The 19,008-nt window shown below is 42.0% G+C and overlaps 1 protein-coding gene across 1 annotated transcript in view; it reads right to left on the bottom strand.

Moving 5' to 3' along the window:
* tmem201 (transmembrane protein 201) overlaps window positions 1–18,601 on the bottom strand; it is a 53,462-nt gene extending 34,861 nt beyond the window's left edge. The window contains exon 1 of the mRNA XM_060851884.1: window positions 18,453–18,601. Within this exon, the coding sequence (XP_060707867.1) occupies window positions 18,453–18,559 (107 nt within the window). The 5' untranslated portion in view covers window positions 18,560–18,601. The remainder of the gene's footprint in view (window positions 1–18,452) is intronic.
* Window positions 18,602–19,008: the final 407 nt, after the last annotated feature.

The raw sequence follows: 19,008 nt of genomic DNA, 5'->3' as shown, positions 1-19,008 counted from the left end.
GAAACGTCGATTTTCCTGCTCCTCAGATGTGACTCCACACCTACAGCAATACAGTTGACTATTAAGCCCCGTGGGCAATTAATCATGGGCAAAATAACTGCCGGCCTAAGCAGTGATGTCAATATCCTACGACTGAAATTTTTTTAAAAAAGTGAAATAAAACAGAAAATTCCTTAAATTCAACTGCACTACCACGATTCTGCACCATGTGAAATACCTTTAGGTAATCACAACTTACTCCAATGCAGCCATAGACTTACTCCAATGCAGAAAGTTGCCATAGTCCTACTGAACCATAGAATTGCACTCTCATTAAACAGAGTGGTGGGTTTAAACAGAGGGTCACTATGCCTCACATGACAGGGAACGTTAAGAAAGATAATCCTTTATGGGAACCTCAGCCAATACAGGAATTGAACAAACATTGCAGGGCATCACTGTATTGCAAACCAGCCAAATGAGCTAACCATTTCTACAGCCTGATGGAATTCCTCTACAATTTAACTACTGAAACCTTTAGTTTGTCAGATCACACATGTGTGTCCATTGTTATAAGCACACAAACAGAAGACATCCAGACCAGCAGGTCCCTGTTTTTCACAGATTCTTTGCTGGAGTAACTGTACAGGGCACCCTCTAAAACACGGATACAAGTGGCGAGCATCCAGTGCAGGTCTTAACAGCAGTAGTGAGCTATCCTAACATGCGGCAAATGGTTTGGAGAAGAAACTCTCGTCCTCAAACACATGCAAGTTTCAATCATTGGTCAAAGGAAAGGTACACTGTAAAGGGAACTCTTCTTAATTGTTTAATCTAGTCCCAGGCAATAAGATCTGTTGCAGCATCCCCATCCTCCAACAACTGCTCAGGTGTCCCCCTACCCTGCTAGGGTCACTCTGGAAAGCACAGCAAGGAATGTTTTGGGACCAGTTCTATTCCTGTCTTCTCCATCAAAGTACAGATCAGATAATTACCGAAAGTTGAAAACCGTGACCGATTTACTTCAGAACATAGATCAATGGTACAAAAATAATGGATTTGGACCCTTATCCTTTAAAAACAAAGGAGAGGAAAGAGTCTTTTTTTTCCTGATCTGCACAATGAAATTTTTTAAAAAGCCCTACGATAAAATAAATTCCCAAAGGCCTAGTTATAGAATAGAAAATGGCAAAATAGCATGGATACAATCAAAAAAAATTCTATCCAATACTACCTTAATTTCAATCTGGAAAAAAAAATGGATAGCGTCTGTTATTAAGAAAAGCACAAAAGGACAAGTGATGCTTGCAATTCATCAGCCACCTCTGTGCTGATGATCTCCTGGGGCAGATGTAAATTGATCCACCTCCTTATTAATTGCAAACTCCAATTATGCATTCTACACAGATGCTATTAAATTGTGTCCCATTTTAGCATGAATATTGGCTGGTTATACTACTTCCAATTCTTATTTTAAGATAAGAATATACTAAAGATGTTAAATCAAAACAAAATGCATCACAGTACATGGTGAACATCCTCCCCATCATACGGAGTTCTTACTCTCCCTTACTCCCACCTCTCGTCCCATAAAAACTGGAGATAGAGGATTGAACATCTACCTAAATTTGATCTCTGTACTTAATCATTATGTCAAGGAGGATTATAAGTGTGCGTTGATTAAATATACATGCAGTTTCAGTGTTTCATTTGACCCTGGTCTTTTATGTTCTTTTACATATGTACCGGTTGTATGTAAATCACCAACTTGGCATAGTAGCATAACTTGCCCCTCAGAAAAATTAAGCACACTAGGAACATGAGTGCACAGCCTGTGCTGGCTTGGTTGTGCTGAGGCAAGACATCTTAAAGCCTTAGTTGTGTCTATATAGCTGGACATGAAAAACATTCATTACAACTCAAGGAGGAGTAGAGAAATTCTTCCATTGTGTTCTGGTCAACTGTTCTCTCTCAAACAATACATCCACGCACATTGGTTAATCACTTAACCATCTGTCATTTGCAGGACCTGGTTGTGCATGAATTGCAAAAAAATTAGAACCAACTTCCCTCCATCTGCATTTCATTATTTGAAACATTCACTCAGCCTCATTAGCTTTAACATTTACATAATTGCAAAGAACTTCCATTTATATAGTATCTTCCATGCAGTAAAATGCCTCCCAAGGACTTCATAGAAATACAGAGGAACATTGATTACCCGAATATCGATTATCTGAATATATCAAAGAGCTGTTTCAGCCCTGATTGCATCTTTTGTTTACAGGTACAATGACTAAAAACAAACTCTGCTCACTGAAATGCTGCAGAGAACAGTCCATCCACCGAGGGTGCTTTTGCCTAGTCTCAAAGGGAAGCAGACTTCACAGAAAACTTCGAGCCCCAGAGGAAATATTAATCGAATAATCAATTATCCGAATGATAATTGATATCCATCTTATTCGGATAATCGAGGTTCCTCCGTATTATGACACAGAATTTGACACTAAGTTATGCAAAGCAATTTAAGACAGGTGAAAAAGGAGCTTAACCAAAAAGGCAGGTTTTAAAGTGTCTGAAAGGAGAAACAAAGAGTGACAGAGAGGCAGCAGGGTTTAGGAACAGCTTAAAGCCTAGACAGCTGCAGATATTAATTACTACACCATTGGCAACTATATCAGGAAATCGCAAAAGGACAGAATTGCATGAATACAGACACCTTAGGAGGCAACTGCAGAAACAATTAATGTTAGCAAACACAGGGGTGAACACACTTGAGAGTTAACATTTAGAAGACAGGTATGAGAGACTCTCCTTCAGGGATTCTCACTCCTCTTTACAGCAGTCTCAGGCCAAGTCCTAACTCCAGATGCAGGCTCTATTTTCACCGAACCAGAAGTGTCACAGAAACATGAAACCTGTGCAAAGTCAATGCGTAACAAGGTCCAGAAATAAAGTCAAGACAGACAATCTCCTGCATGGATCTCACTGCTCTTCAGTCTGGTATCAGGTCAGAGCAGAATTAAAACTAGTTATCTACACAATGGCCAATTGAGAGGTAAGGAAACCTGCTTACGGCCAACTGCAGAGTTACTGTAAATGCATCGATAAATTCCTTATCACTCACTTTAGAAACTATAGCTGCCACAGTCACCAACACGAATAAAATCTGCACTCCCTCCTAGAAGCTTCAAAATAGATGGCTTGAACTGCATTCAAAAACAGCCCAACACTTGGAGCAATGAGACAGCCATGTGAATCTTTGTCATTACAGACTAAATGCAGAGCACTTTCCAAACAGGGAAACACATTCAAGGTCAGAAGTCCCCAAACTGCTTCGATAGCCAGCTCAGAAATTATACACCAAGTTTTCATATTAGAAATAAGCTAGGAAACAGTCAACAACTGCAAGCTAACATCTTAGGCCCAACTGAAGGTTATAAATTGTAGCTTTGGAGAAAAGAGGCATTATTTATATAACTTCTTTCACAACCACAGGGCATCTCAAAATTACTTATAGTCAATTAAATACTTCCAAGGTGCAGCCACTGTCGCAAATTATGGAAACAGCATACTTGCATACCGCAAGCTCAAAAAAAATGGCAATATCATGATGCCTAATCAGAGCCTGTGCACATTGTTGGTTGGAGGTTAAACATTAGTCAAGAAACTTGGAGTGTCTCCCTGCCCTTTTTCAAAAATAGTGCCATGGTATATTTCATATTCATCCGTGAGGACAGACAGGGACTAGGTTTGTCTGAAAGCTCGCCAATAATGCAGCAGTCCCTCAGCATAGAACAAGGGCCAGCCTTGATTTTTGTGCTAGAGTTCAGGAATGGGACTTGAACACAACTTTTTGATTCAGAGAGCGTAACGCATTGAGCAACAGCTGACTGATTTTAAGATTTAGCTTATTGGACCTCAAACCTTGGATTTGAAAAGTAGTAGTAATGGCAAATGCTGGAGACAAAGAATCTCAATTAACCTACAGTCCAGGGGTTCCCGATCGAATGAACATCTGACTTACAAGTGTTCGTACTTACAAACGTGATCCCCTACAGGAGACTAATTTTAAAGACTGGGATACAAATATTTCTTGAACTTATGAATGGCGGCTTTACATCATCCTTTGCTATGTTCCAATCGGCACACAAATCAACTTGTGAGCAGATTCCAGATAAAACCCATTTGCAACTTGGGAACTGTCTGTAGTGTGGAACCCAGTTTGATTGCTTCAAACAAAAAAAGCAGCGTACAAGATAGAGGAAAGATGTTGTCTGGATATCCTGCACCATGGAAAGGATATCTAACCCACTGAGCTTATTCACTGTTCTTTTCTTTGGTAATAAAGTCATCTCAACTTGTCCAGAGAGATTGACAAATACTTGTGTGTATCATATTTCCTCATTTCAGTCACAGGCATGACAAGCCCATAGCTGGAACCTAATATAAGAAAAAAAAACCCTGAAATTGGTGGGAAATAACAGTTTGCATTTCTATAATACTTTCAAGTGCAGTAAAACTTGGAAAAGATTTCAAGTTTCAAATAGCAACACATTAAGAGATATAAGCAGCAGACTAAATGCTTAATTAAAGTAGTAGAACCAGCTTAAAAAAGGACAGAAGGAAAGTTTTATGAAGGGATGGAAGAACTCTGGACCTAAAAAGCATTAAAAGCGAAGTTGCTTCTTATGATTTTCAAACATATCACAGAAAAACTAAAAGCATACAGATATGCCATTCGACAGGCTACAAAAAGAAACAAGAAACTAGCTGGCTATTCTAATGCCACCTTCTAGCATCTGGTCTGTAACCTTGCTGGTCACAACATTTCACTTACAATCACGATTGTTCCAAGTCTGAGAATCTGAATCATCAGTCTGAGTCATGAGCATTTGAGTCGTGACTGTGAAGGCTGACTTCCAACCTACACTTCAATGAAGATCAGCAAGGAATCCAACTGGAAAATGCTAGATTTAAAAGTCACAAAGTTTGCAAAAGAAAGAGGCCAGCAGAAAGAAAACTGGTGGCAATGGAGAGGAAGAAATAATATTTAAAAATTGAGAAGAGGAAATTAATCAAACTCTTGAACATTCCAGAAAAGCAAGGCTGTAAATCTCACATATACTGTAGTCTGCTAGCGTGACAGACAAGACCATAAAAACCATAACAAATAGGAATGGGGTAAGTCATTCAGCCCTTTGAGCCGTTAATAGAATCACAACTGACCTGATATTGCTCACTGCAGCCATGGCGCAGTGAGTGAGCTGAGGCCCTGTCCCTGTGCAGAATATCCCTGCTGCAGCCTTTCAATGGAGCAGCAGCCTGTCAGTGTGTCTGTGCTAGAGAGTCCGGTGCAGTGAGTGAGCTTATCTCTCCATGCTTCCAGCTCACTGCCTTTATTCCTGATGAAGGGCTTTTGCCCGAAATGTCAATTTTGCTGCTCGTTGGATGCTGCCTGAACTGCTGTGCTCTTCCAGCACCACTGATCCAGAATCTGGTTTCCAGCATCTGCAGTCATTGTTCTTACCTACCTGATATTGCTCACATCAACTTTCCTGCCTTTTCCCTGTAACCCTGGTTTCCCCTGAGGATCCAGAATCTGTTACAGCCTTAAATATACAAGTATTCTGCCTGGACAGCTTTCTGTGGCAAAGAGCTTCCAAGACTCTCAATCCTGAGAAGCTCCTCCTCATCTCAATCTTAAAATTAATATCCTTTTATTCTGAGATTATGCTCTCTAATCCTAGAGGTCTCCCATTTATCCTGTCAAGGCTTTTAAGAATCCTATATTTTGCAATGAGATCACCTTTCATTCTACTAAACACCAATAAGCAGAGTTCCAACTTGTTTAACTTTTGCTTATAAGACAATCCCTCCACACCTGGGATCATCCAAGTGAATGCTTTCCGAATTGCCTTCAATGAAGTAATATCGTTCCTTAAATATGAGAACCAAAACTGCTCATAGTAGTCTAAATGTGGTCTCACTAACATCTTATACAGTTGCAAGAAGACGTCCTTACTCTACAATCTAACCCTCTTGAAGCAAGGGCCAACATTCCATTAGCAATTAGTAAATTATCTAAAGTACTTTAACTTTTTCAGGAAAGATATTTTATCTGGATGCGTGAACATCATTCATCCTGCAGCTGGTCACAAATCTCTACTGATGTTTTAAGGAGAGCTGTGTAAATGGGACATTTGCCCACATGGTGATGGCATACCAAAAAGTACTACATCGACTGTGTAAAATGTGAGACATGGTGAGACTGTGCAATACACTCAATCGATGGAAATCTTGTCAAATGAAAATTAGCAACTGCTGGGACAAATCCAACCAAAATCATTCAACCACAATGTTTCAAATCTGCTTTAAATTTCATTCCCAATTCTACATTTTACAAGGTTTATTCTGACTCATGCCAGCATTAGGCTCTGTTTGGACACAAAGTTTAGATTTTTGTCTCAGGAGAGCAAACTCAAATCCCACATACAAAAGCAGAGCTCACTCCTCCCACATACAGAGCAATAATTCTCTCCCACATTTTAGTCAAGAATGGTTAAATTGATTTGGAACTTAACTGTTCAAGATGATTTTCTCCAACACCTCTGTTAAAACAAAGTGAACATAACTTTTATTTCACTTGTATCTTGGACCCATGTGACTAACCTTTATGTATAGGCTGCATCATCCATTTAACAGAAAAAAAATGTATTGTGCTCTCCCACACAAGAACGAGTGTCATGGACTCATCAGAACATGACTCATGGAAGGCACATCCATCCACCCACACTTCAGTAATTTGAAAGAAATAATGGCTGCCCTACATGCTCTCAACTTAAAGACCCCATCTCCCTCCCTAAAACATCTATTCAGAGGCTTGCCCTTGTGTGAAAATCAGTAGCTTCCTCACAATCGAGCTAATTAGTCCTTTCACAACACAATCAGAACAAATTCTCCGGCTGCCTAATATTTTGCAGACACAATGCTGTCCAAGATATGTTGTGAAGCAAATTAATTAAAAAAAAGTTAACTAAAAGAATTGTATTTCTGAAATGATTAGATTTTGAAAGAGAGGAAAAGCACATCTTGTCATTTCATTCTCTAACTGTTCTTTACCCAACAAAGCAGACAGCCAGCTGGCACTCCAGGATCCCCACTTCCTCTCATCTTACCTAGGCTAAAAAACAGAATATCTTTCTAGTCCTACCCTATCCTAATACAAAGTTGCAGTTTGTTTAAGGGACACTATGTTCAACATTTAAAGTTTCACAAGAGATCAAAAAAGACAAGACTATGGTAACCCCTTTTCCTTAAATTCATAAATTGGACAACAAATTTTATTTTAGGTGCCTAAAATAAATACTCTTGAGCCATCACATTTCTCTCATACTGTAAATTAAAATCTCCATATAACAATACTATGGCTTTTAAAAAGTGCATATTGTCCTGGTTGTTTTGTTGGAGAGAGCTCAGAACCTATGGTTCAAGACCTGTCTCTCCAAGGCAATAGCGTAAACAATGTGAAGCTGAAGTGTTTTTTGAAGTTGGAACAAGAGAAGCAACACAAATGGGTAGTGCCAGGCTCCCACCAGCATTTTAGTTCAGCTTTCAGTAACTGTCAGCATTTTGAAGCTGACATCTCTCTCCCTGCTACAGCAAAACCCTCGAGCTCTCGCTCTCTGCCAGAAATTTTCTCTTGCTGTTCCTTTGACCTGGACTGGAGAAACGTTAAATGAGAGGCAATCTATTTTCCTGAATTTGCCTTTACCAAAGATGTGTTCATGAGATGTTACTATATTTAACTACTAAACAGCAACTGTTCCAGTAATCTACTTTCTGTTAAGTTTCCAGTAGAGCCAAAGTTATACCAATTCTTTCTTTTGTTTGTATTTTTCCTGGGGGTAAGAACAGAGAGTGTGCTTTGCTTAAAGCTGTGTAGTGACCAAATTCTCTGAAACACAGCACCTTACACTTGCTTTGAAATAAAAGTCAGGGTCTAAGCTATCTCCTCCATATATTTAAAGGGGGGAACATCCAGAGTCAAATTTAACTCCAGGAAATTCCAGCTGCAAATGTGTTGCTGCTCAAAGCACAGCAGGCCAGGCAGCATTTCAGGAATAGAGAATTCGACGTTTCGAGCATAAGCCCTTCATCAGGAATGATGAAGGGCTTATGCTCGAAACGTCGAATTCTCTATTCCTGAGATGCTGCCTGGCCTGCTGTGCTTTGACCAGCAACACATTTGCAGCTGTGATCTCCAGCATCTGCAGACCTCATTTTTTACTCCAGGAAATTCCAGTCCAGTTCACTCTCATGAACTAAACTGGGCCCCAATGAGAAGTTTAAAACAGCAAATGCAGCACCCTGTAAAGTGAAAAAACTATTTCATAGCAACAATGTTTGTAGTTTAAACACATATTTGGTCCAGAGAGAACATCAATTGACTTTTGACAGGTTTAGAGTCAGAGATGTACAGCATGGAAACAGATCCTTTGGTCAAAGCCATCCATGCCAACCAGATATCCCAACCCAATCTAGTTCCACCTGCCATCACCCGGCCCATATCCCTCCAAACCTTTCCTATTCATATAGCCATCCAAATGCCTCTTAAATGTTGCAATTGTACCAGCCTCCACCACTTCCTCTGGCAGCTCATTCCATACACATACACCTTGTGTGTGAAAAAGTTGTTCCTTGGGTCTTTTTTTAAAAATTTCTTTCCCCTCTCACCCTAGACCTATGCCCTCTAGCTCTGGACTCCCTGACCCCAGGGAAAAGACTTTGCCTATTTATCCTACCCATGCCCTTCATAATTTTGTAAACCTCTATAAGGTCACCCCTCAGCCTCCGACACTCCAGGGAAAACAGCCCCAGCCTGCTCAGCCTCTCCCTATAGCTCAAATCCTCCAACCCTGGCAACATCCTTGAAAATCTTTTCTGATCCTTTTCACGTTTAATAACATCTTTCCAATAGGAAGGAGGCGAGAATTGCACGCAATATTCCAACTGTGGCTTAACCAATGCCCTGTACAGCCTCAACATGACCTCCCAACTCCTGTACTCAAAAGAAAGCATACCAAACACCCTCTTCACTATCCTATCTACCTGCGACTCCACTTTCAAGGAGCTATGAACCTGCACTCCAAGGTTTCTTTGTTCAGCAACATTCCCTAGGACCTTACCATTAAGTGTATAAGTCCTGCTAAGATTGGCTTTCCCAAAATGCAGCACCTTGCATTTATCTAAACTAAACTCCATCTGCCATTTCTTAGCCCACTGGCCCATCTGCTCAACATCCTGCTTTAATCGGAGGTAACCTTGTTCACTGTCCACTACACCTCCAATTTTGGTGTCATCTGCAAACTTACTAACTGCACCTCTTATGCTCACATCCAAACCATTTACGTAAATACAAAAGGTACAGGGCCCAGCACCGATCCTTGTGGCACTCCACTGGTCACAGGCCTCCAGTCTGAAAAACAACCCTCCACCACCACCCTCTGTCTTCTACCTTTGAGCCAGTTCTGTATCCAAATGTCTATTCTCCCTGTATTCCATGAGACCTAACCTTGCTAACCAGTCTCCCATGGGGAACCTTGTCAAACACCTTACTGAAGCCCATATAGATCACATCATCTGCTCTGCCCTAGTCAATCCTCTTTGTTACTTCTTCAAAAAACTCAATCAAGTTTGTGAGACATGATTTCCCACACACAACACCACATTGACTATCCCTAATCAGTCTTTGCCTTTCCAAATACATGTACATCTTATCCCTCAGGAATCTCTCCAACTTGCCCACCACCGACGTTAGGCTCATTGGTCTATGGTTCCAACTATAGTGGCACCACATTACCAACCTCCAGTCTTCCGGCACCTCACCTGTGACTATCGATAATACAAATATTTCAGCAAGAGGCCCAGTAATCACATTAGATTACTTACAGTGTGGAAACAGGCCCTTCGGTCTAACAAGTCCACACCGACCCGCTGAAGAGCAACTCAACCAGACCCATTCCCCTACATTTACCCCTGCACCTAACACTATAGGTTATATATAAGAATGGCCAGTTCACCTAACCTGCACGTTTTTTTTGGACTGTGGGAGGAAACCGGAGCACCTGGAGGAAACCCACAAAGACACAGGGAGAATTCGCAAACTCCACACAGTCAGTTGCCTGAAGCGGGAATTGAACCCGGGACTTTGGCGCTGTGAGGCAGCAGTGCTAACCACTGAGCCACCGTGCCACTCACTTCTCTAGCTTCCCAGAGTTCTAGGGTACACCTGATCAGGTCCTGGGGATTTATCTACCTTTTACTTGTGTCAAGACATCCAACATTTCCTCCTCTGTAATATGGACATTTTGCAAGGTATCAGCATCTATTTCACTACTTTCTATATATTCCATATCCTTTTCCATAGTAAATACTGATGCAAAATACTCCTTTAGTATCTCCCCCATTTTCTGCGGCTCCACACAAAGGCCGCTTTGTTGATCTTTGAGGGGCCCTATTCTCTCCCTAGTTATCCTTTTGTCCTTAAATGTATTTGTAAAATCCCTTTAGAATTAAGGAGAATCTATTCGCCAAAGCTAATTTATGTCTCCTTTTGCCCTCCTGATTTCTCTCAAGTGTACTCCTACTGCCTATATACTTTAAGGATTCATTCGATCTATCCTGTACATATCTTACATATGCTTCCTTCTTTTTCTTAACCAAACACTCAATTTTTTTAGTCATCCAGCATTTCCTATACCCACCAGCCTTTCCTTTCACCCTGACAGGAATATACTTTCTCTGGATTCTTGTTATCTCATTTCTGAAAGCTTCCCATTTTCCAGCCGTCCCTTTACCTGTGAACATCTGCGCCCAGCTTTTGAAAGTTCTTGCCTAAAACATTCTAAATTGGAGAAAGGCAAATTTTGCCTTTCAACTTTTAGATCTGGTCTATCCTTTTCCACCACAATTTTATGGTCGCTGGCCCCAAAATGCTCCCCCACTGATACCTCAGTCACCTGCCCTGCCTTATTTCCCAAGAGTAGGTCAAATTTTGCACCTTCTCTAGTAGGTTCATCCACATACTGAATCAGAAAATTGTCTTGTACCCATTAACAAATTTCTCTCCATCTAAACCCTTTACACTATGGCAGTCCCAGTCTATGTTCAGAAAGTTAAAATCCCCTACCATACTTACAGATAGTTGAGATCTCCTAACAAGCTTGTTTCTCAATTTCCCTCTGACTATTAGGAGGTCTATAATACAATCCCAATAAGGTGATCATCCCTTTCTTATTACTTAGTTCCACCCAAATAACTTCCCTGGATGTATTTCCAGGAATATCCTCCCTCAGTACAGCTGTAATGCTATCCCTTATTAAAAAGGCCACTCCCCTCCTCTCTTGCCTCCCTTTCTATCCTTCCTGTAGCATTTGTATTCCGGAACATTAAGCTGCCAGTCCTGCCCATCCCTGAGCCATGTTTCTGTAATTGCTATGATATCCCAGTGCCATGTTTCTAACCATGCCCCGAGTTCATGTGCCTTCCCTGTTAAGCCCCTTGCATTGAAATAAATGCAGTTTAAATCATTAGTCCTACCTTGTCCCTGCCTGTTTGACTCGCTTCTGTTTTCAAATGTACCAGTCTCAGATTGATCTCTTTCCTCTCTATCTCCCTGGGTCCCACCCCACCACCTTATTAGTTTAAATCTTCCAGAGCAGCTCTAGCAAATCTCCCTGCCAGTATATTAGTCCCCTTCCAATTTAGGTGCAAACCGTCCTTCTTGTACAGGTCACTTCTACCTCAAAAGAGATTCCAATGGTCCAAAAGTATTAATCCTTCTCCCATTCACTAGCTCCTCAGCCATGCACTCATCTGCTCTATCCTCCTATTCCTACCCTCACTAGCTCATAGCACCGGGCGTAATCCAGATATTACTACTCTCGAGGACCTTTTTAAAATTCCTGCCTAACTTTCTGTATTCTCCCTTCAGAATCTCAACCTTTCCCCTTCCTATGTTGTTGGTTTTCAGGTGGACAATGACCTCTTAATGGTCCCTCTCCCTCTTGAGAACATTCAGCACCCTGAGACATCCGTGAACCTGGCACCAGGGAAGCAACACACCATTCCGATTTTTCACTGCTGGCCACAGAAACGTCTGTCTGTACCTGGGATTAGAGTGTCCCCTAACACAATTGATCTCTTGGAAGCCGACGTACCCCTCATTGCATTAGAGCCACTCTTAATATCAGAAACTTGGCTGTTCCTGCTATGTTCCCCTAAGAATCCATCACCCCCTACATTTTCTAAAACAACATACTTGTTTGAAGTGGGTATAGCCACAGAAGGTTCCTACACTAGCTGCCTACCTCTTTTAACGCTCCTGGACTTAACCCATGTGACTGTATCGGAGACTTCCCCCCCCCCCACCCCACCATAACTGCCATCCATCACATACTATTGCAAATTCCTCATTGCTTCTAACAGTCTCTCCAACCGATCCATTCGATCTGATAAACTTTGCAATCAACAGCATTTATTGTAGAGATAATCTGCAGTAACCCTTAAACTCTTTTTGAACTCCTACATCTGACAAGCGCATGTCACTCTACAAAAGGCCATTTTTGCTCCTTCACAATCTACAGACCCAGGAAATAATACTGTTTTATTCCTCTACAAACAGTGCCCGAGGTTAAATTAATAGTTACGGCTTATAGTCTTTTGATTAAATTTAAAATATCTCAAAAAGCACATAATCAAGAATGAACTCACTCTATTCATTACAGCACACTTTCTGTAGGTCCCACTTAAAACAATACACTTATCTGCTTCTGTGCTGTGAACTTCACCCAAATAGTTCCTCCAAGATCAGTTGTGAATTTCACTGTATGTTAATTTTCCCAGATGCACTCAATGAAATAAAAACTTCAACAGCAGCCACTTGAGCCATATTAACAACAGATGGGTCTTGATTACTGGTTTGATCCTTGAAAACACCACAATAAAGATTATGTGTACAGTGTGGCTCCAGACTGACCCAGTGTTAAAAGTGGATTGATAATGAGCATGTACTGACCATATATCTCACCACAATCACACATATGTTTAAGCAGTAAACAGTGCTAGAAAGGGACATATTTCAGGATGTTAATATCACATGCTCCTCTAAGTCAGGTAGACCCTATGGCTTCAGAAACTTTGTTGAGATCACATTGAAAAAATGTCCAAGAAATGGAAGTACAGATCACTTTAGTATAGTGGTTGTTGGTTAAACCTTTTGCTTTAACTTGCCATCACCCAAAGTAAACTTAACACTGAAGTGGAAGTCAGCCGCAGCTCAGCAGCAACACTGGGTCCCAGAGTCAGAAAAGGTATGTTCAAATCTAAACCTATTACTGGATGAAAATTATCAAGGATGGCAGTCCAGTGCAATTCTAAAGGAGTACTGCAACTACCAGCCGTATATACTTCAAATGGGACTTTAAACTGAAGCTTCGAGTAGAAAGTGAGGACTGCAGATGCTGGAGATCAGAGCTGAAAATGTGTTGTTGGAAAAGCACAGCAGGTCAGGCAGCATCCAAGGAACAGGAGAATCGACGTTTTGGGCATAAGCCCTTCTTCAGGGATCATTAAATCATTAAGCCCTTTAAACTGAAGCTGACTTCTCAGGTAAATGTATAACATCTCACTTTTTCTTTCTGCAAAATAGCAATGTAAGAGCTGCTATTTTATCCCCTCAATAGACTTCATTAAAATGGGTTATCTAGCTAATGGGTTTAGAGTCATACAACACAGAAGCAGACCCTTTAAGTTCCCAAACTTAACTAGTCCTACATCTCTCTAAACATCTCCTATTCATGTACCAATCTAGACATTATGACTTTTTTTTCACGTGGGACTTTGCTGTGCACAGATTAGCTACCATATTCCCATTATTTAAGATGATTACACTTCAGGAAGTATTTAAATGCGGTTTAGGGTACTTTGCAGGCGAGAGCGATGATACATAAATGCAAACCATTGCTTACTCCTTTTGAGCCAAGCACTCACTTCCACTATAGATTTAAAATTTTTAATGCAAGAAACTTCTACAGTTTTAAAAAAAATTGTCCATGGGATTTGGGCATTACTGGCTAGGACAGCTTTTATTTGCAACTGGATTATAATTTCCAACATCTCAATGAATATCACAACTTTGCAAGCAAATAATACTGCTAGTAGATCAGCAGATACTATAATCAAGTGATCTCATGAAACAGCTAGATTAGGCACCGAGAGAAACTTTCATACTGACTGCATCAGGTCAAGAACATGACCCACCACAATTACTATCGGCCTCGCTAGCAATGCCCATATATTAAACAATTAATTCAATGAAAGCACAATAACGTACTGAAATAGCAATTCAGAATTTAAACCCAAAACCAACCATGGTACCGTTGAACTGAATTTAATGATTTTGGCACCAATTAAAAATAAAAAAAAGACCAGTCATAATTTAAATTTGTTCATCACTATCCATCAGGAAAAAAAAGCCTCAGCAAGACAGACCTAGTCTCCAGAGATCATGCCCGAGGATCTGAAACTAGTTGTTGTCAGGAACAACCACTTAACAGATGTTCTTAATAACTTAGGTGGCAATAAAATAGCTTCTCGATGCAAATAACATGACAAAATGGCTCCCAGGCTGCAAATAGTCAATTATGCAACAATAGCAGAATTGTCAAACTACAGTCTGCTTCAATAGAGATGAGAAGACAATGCTCCCTCTACAGCACAGAAATAACTAGGCTAGATAAGATATTACTGGCCATCCTAACCGACTTTCAGATGCAGGTGCAAAGGCTTGGTTAGCGAGATAAAGGTGGCCTGAGTGTTGGAAAACAAAGTTGCTTCACAGGAAATATCACTGGACCAAGTAACTGTCAAATAAAGCAATATTGTGTATTGATTGGTAATCGTCTGGATGTACTGTGTGATCACAGCCTGTACTTTTCAGTAAGAAAAGTATAAAAACATCTTTGTTTTAAGCCATGTGCGCAATTCCTCTGAGGGATATGGATGTACACAACCTCTGTTTCCAGAAGCTCTGTACCCAGCCGTATGAAGTCTTAAAGAATCAGACTGATTGCGAGTGCTTATTGATCGATCACAGAACAGGGAAAGAGACCCCTTCCCTCAACCCCATCTGGATGTTCACGCTCACAGACTCCACACAACCCTAATTTGCCCTTCAAATCAAGCCACTCTTTTCTCCCAAACTTCCATGAAACGGAACAGCCAACCATCTTCTCTACACATCTTAGTTTAGACAAACTCGGTCTCTCAAACACTGCGTCTCATCAGTTTCAAGACTAACTCGGGAATTGTGTCTAAGACTCCCTTGGATTAGGATGTAACCAATTCTGACACTGCGCATTTGCTCTGTTAGAAATAATACACTTGAAAACAAAACCCACACACAGAACAATCTCAGAAAGATCTACCAGCAGATATCCTTTGGATCAATGAAACATGAGAAATCACCGAAGTTTTTTCTGATGAACTTCATATTTCACTGGTAGGCTTTGAACTACCTTGGCGAGAGGAGCCCCAGCTAAATAGATTCAAGACAAGCCAGATCTGTAGCATAAAACGCCCAGCAACTGTCAACATTCCAGGCAAGTCAAGTTGTACTAATAAGTATTCTATCAAAGTTCTTATCTGAAATTCAACCCAGCTTCAAATGGCTGTTGTTGATGAGATTTTTGTGAACCTGGGAGATTAAATTAATCTCTGAACACATCTGGTTAGCAGCCCCTACTCAGGAACTCAGCATCATTAATTATCTACCCTACCACACTGTGGTAATTCAGCCTGTCCTCTGCAGAGCTGCATGGATCGCAAGAACAAAATACACAGATGGGAACAATTATCTCCAAATAATGAAACAGGTTATGGTGAGCATACACAGCTTAAATACGGTGAGGAAACGCATTATAAAATACAAAATCTCCCTGTGGCAGTTTAAATACCATAGGCAACCTGATCTACGGGAGTAACTCTTTCTGATATTACCATGATTAGTTTTGGTGTGCAATCATTGAAATTAACATCTAAGGCATAATCAGCAAATACTTTAAATTTCAGACCAGGACATCCACTTTACCTATCCATTCAAGAATAATTTCCAGTATATTTTCATACGCAGCATACCCCCTCTTTGGGTGAGCAAAGAAGTGGTGAGAAGAGTCCCATCAAATTTCATCATCAACATCTCCCTGATGTGTGGCTTGATTACACAACTCTGGCTCGGAGGTAGCATTGTACCCATACAGGGTTCTCACTTTTACTTACATGCAAGTCATTCTGCATGAAGAGCTTCAATAGTTTGTTCTGAACGCACTGTCGTCTTCAAAGTCTGCACATACAACTTTCATGTTTAAAAAAAAAAGTCTCTGTCAGCCCACACCACAGAAATGAAAGTTCTCTTCAAAAAAAATCACAAAAGACATCCTCTGTGACTGACACAATATCAGCTCTCCTGACCACTCCTCCAATTTCAGTAACAAAGAGCTCACATTTCCTTAAATCTCTAACATTTGAACATCTGAAAATGTACACCTAATGGGAGAGCCCACCATTAACATGACACTCTTATCTAAATGTCCAAGTGCAAAACCTGGAGTAAAATTATTAACCTGTTCTCAGGTGGAAACAGATTCTTTCCCTCTTAACACCAAATTCTTGCTAGCTTATGGCCCCAAAGTGAATTCATCATCTGCCAACATAGTTGCCAATAACTCAGGTAGGGGTTTGAACAGTGTTAGCTGGCTGGTCAACTGTAAGGCCATCTTATCTGAGCCCCACCTGAGATTCAGAAAGGTACAATGCTACCAGAGGATAAAAGTGTTAATTGTACGTATTCTACTTCTGCAGAAATAAGCTTCAACATACTCAGTGGAATCTTCTTCTGTCAGGGATGTAGCAATCATTGCATGGACCAGCATTTAATGTCTATCCCCAAATGTCCTTGAATCGAGTCTCCTGCTGGATCATTTCTGAGGGCAGTTAAGAATCAAACACATTGGTGTGGGCTCTGAGGGAAGATACCAGATTCAACCCACCATTTCACAGTCTGCCAACATTTACTGACGAGATCTCAAAAAAAAATTGCTTGCTAAAAAATGAAGGGCACTGCAGAATAGAGTACATTTATAGTACATTTTAGTAGAGCAATATTTGTGTGCCTTACATTTCACTGCTCATTATTTTGTCAACTTTCTCTTGGTTCAGTCTATTTTTATACATTGTCTCCATCTGCCACAGTCTATCATCCCACTTTTACACCTGTCATCACTTACTGCACCAATAGGCAGATTTAAACTTCTTGACAAGTAGGGGAAGGCATGAAGACAAATAACTACAATGCATTAAAGCATTCAGCCAATAAGATGAAACTCTAGGAAGGCTGAACTCCCACGACTGAGCTTAGCTGGACAGATTTAGGCAGCTACAAGCTGAACGATGCAATGAAGTGTAGCACGTATCTCCAAATCAGAGGCAACAAAAACACACCCACAACTAACTTAAAACCTGACATGTAGCTAAGCAGCATCTAAGGTACAGTCTTATGTGCAGTTTGTGACACATTCAGCAGAGAAGTCCAAGATTGAGAGCGTGACCCCAAGATAAACTCTAGTCAAACTAGTTTCCTTTAAGACAAAATATCCAGATGGGGCAGTCAATTAGGAAAAATGAAAACAGCCAGCCGAGCCAACCCAGGCTGGTACAACTCCATGGCACAGCTCAGTCCCCAACTACAGCAAACACACTTCCAATATCCAGCCAGGAAGGAAGGAGGGACAAGGACAGAGAAATCATTGCAACACATGAAATTAAAATCTCATACATTTCTCGAGCAGATACAAGTACAATGGCCTGCACGGGGATTGTGATTATCTAACAGAGGGGGAGAGCGAGGACTGTGTGTGTTGCGGGGGGGGGGGGGGGCAGGGCTGGTTGAGGGAACAGGATGGTCAGGTTGGGACGACTGGGGGCGGGAGCGGGGTGGAGTGTGCGGGGGGGATGGGTGAGGGGGGATGGGTGAGGGGTGATGGGGGGGTGAGGGGGGAATGGGGGGGGTGAGGGGGGATGGGGGGTGAGGGGGGATGGGGGGTGAGGGGGGATGGGGGGTGAGGGGGGATGGGGGGTGAGGGGGGATGGGTGAGGGGTGATGGGGGTGATGGGGGGGTGAGGGGGGATGGGTGGGGGGTGAGGGGTGGGGGGTGAGGGGGGATGGGTGGGGGGTGAGGGGGGATGGGGGGGTGAGGGGGGAATGGGGGGGTGAGGGGGGATGGGGGGGGTGGGGGGGAATGGGGGGGTGAGGGGGGATGGGTGGGGGGTGGTGAGGGGGTGATTGCGGGGTGGGGGGGGGTGAGGTTGGGGTAAGAGCGCAACGGGCCGCATCGCAGGTCCCGCCCCCTGCTTACCTGGTAGCCACCCGGTAGATGGCAGCTCCGGTAGCACAGATACCGAGCCCCAAGCCTCCGGCCAAGGCGGTGGGGAATGTCCCAAGAGCGCGGTTCACCGCCTCCATCACCGGCGCTGGCCGTCCCCGTCCTCTGGAGAAATGGAGCCCGCGCTACCACAGCGCCTGCGCCAACTGCACTGCGTGGCTGCGTCATCGCGCCGCAAGTCACGGCGCCCCGCCCTCCTGTCAATCACTGGGCCCACTGTATCCATACACGTGTGTGCCATGTGGCTCTGTTTGGGCCTGGGGATGGGGAAGATGGATAGCTTAGTTGGCTGGATGGCCGGTTTGTAATACTGTACACAGCGTGGATTCAATTCCCACATTAGCTAGATTACCATAAACGTTCAAACTTCTGATGGCAACCCATCAGAATCTCTCTAACCTTGTTGAATTGATTTGAATGTATTGTCCCATGTGCCAAGGCACAGTGAAAAGCTTTGTCTTGTGAGCAGATTACATAGATAAATAAATAATCGGTAAACAGCAGCAAAAACAAAAAAAAACAGGTAGAG

The sequence above is a fragment of the Hemiscyllium ocellatum genome, chromosome 37 (assembly GCF_020745735.1).
Source record: "Hemiscyllium ocellatum isolate sHemOce1 chromosome 37, sHemOce1.pat.X.cur, whole genome shotgun sequence".
In the NCBI taxonomy this organism is placed as follows: Eukaryota; Metazoa; Chordata; class Chondrichthyes; order Orectolobiformes; family Hemiscylliidae; genus Hemiscyllium; species Hemiscyllium ocellatum.
Note: the sequence above shows the minus strand (reverse complement) of the source record. Positions and strands in the feature narration are given on the sequence as shown.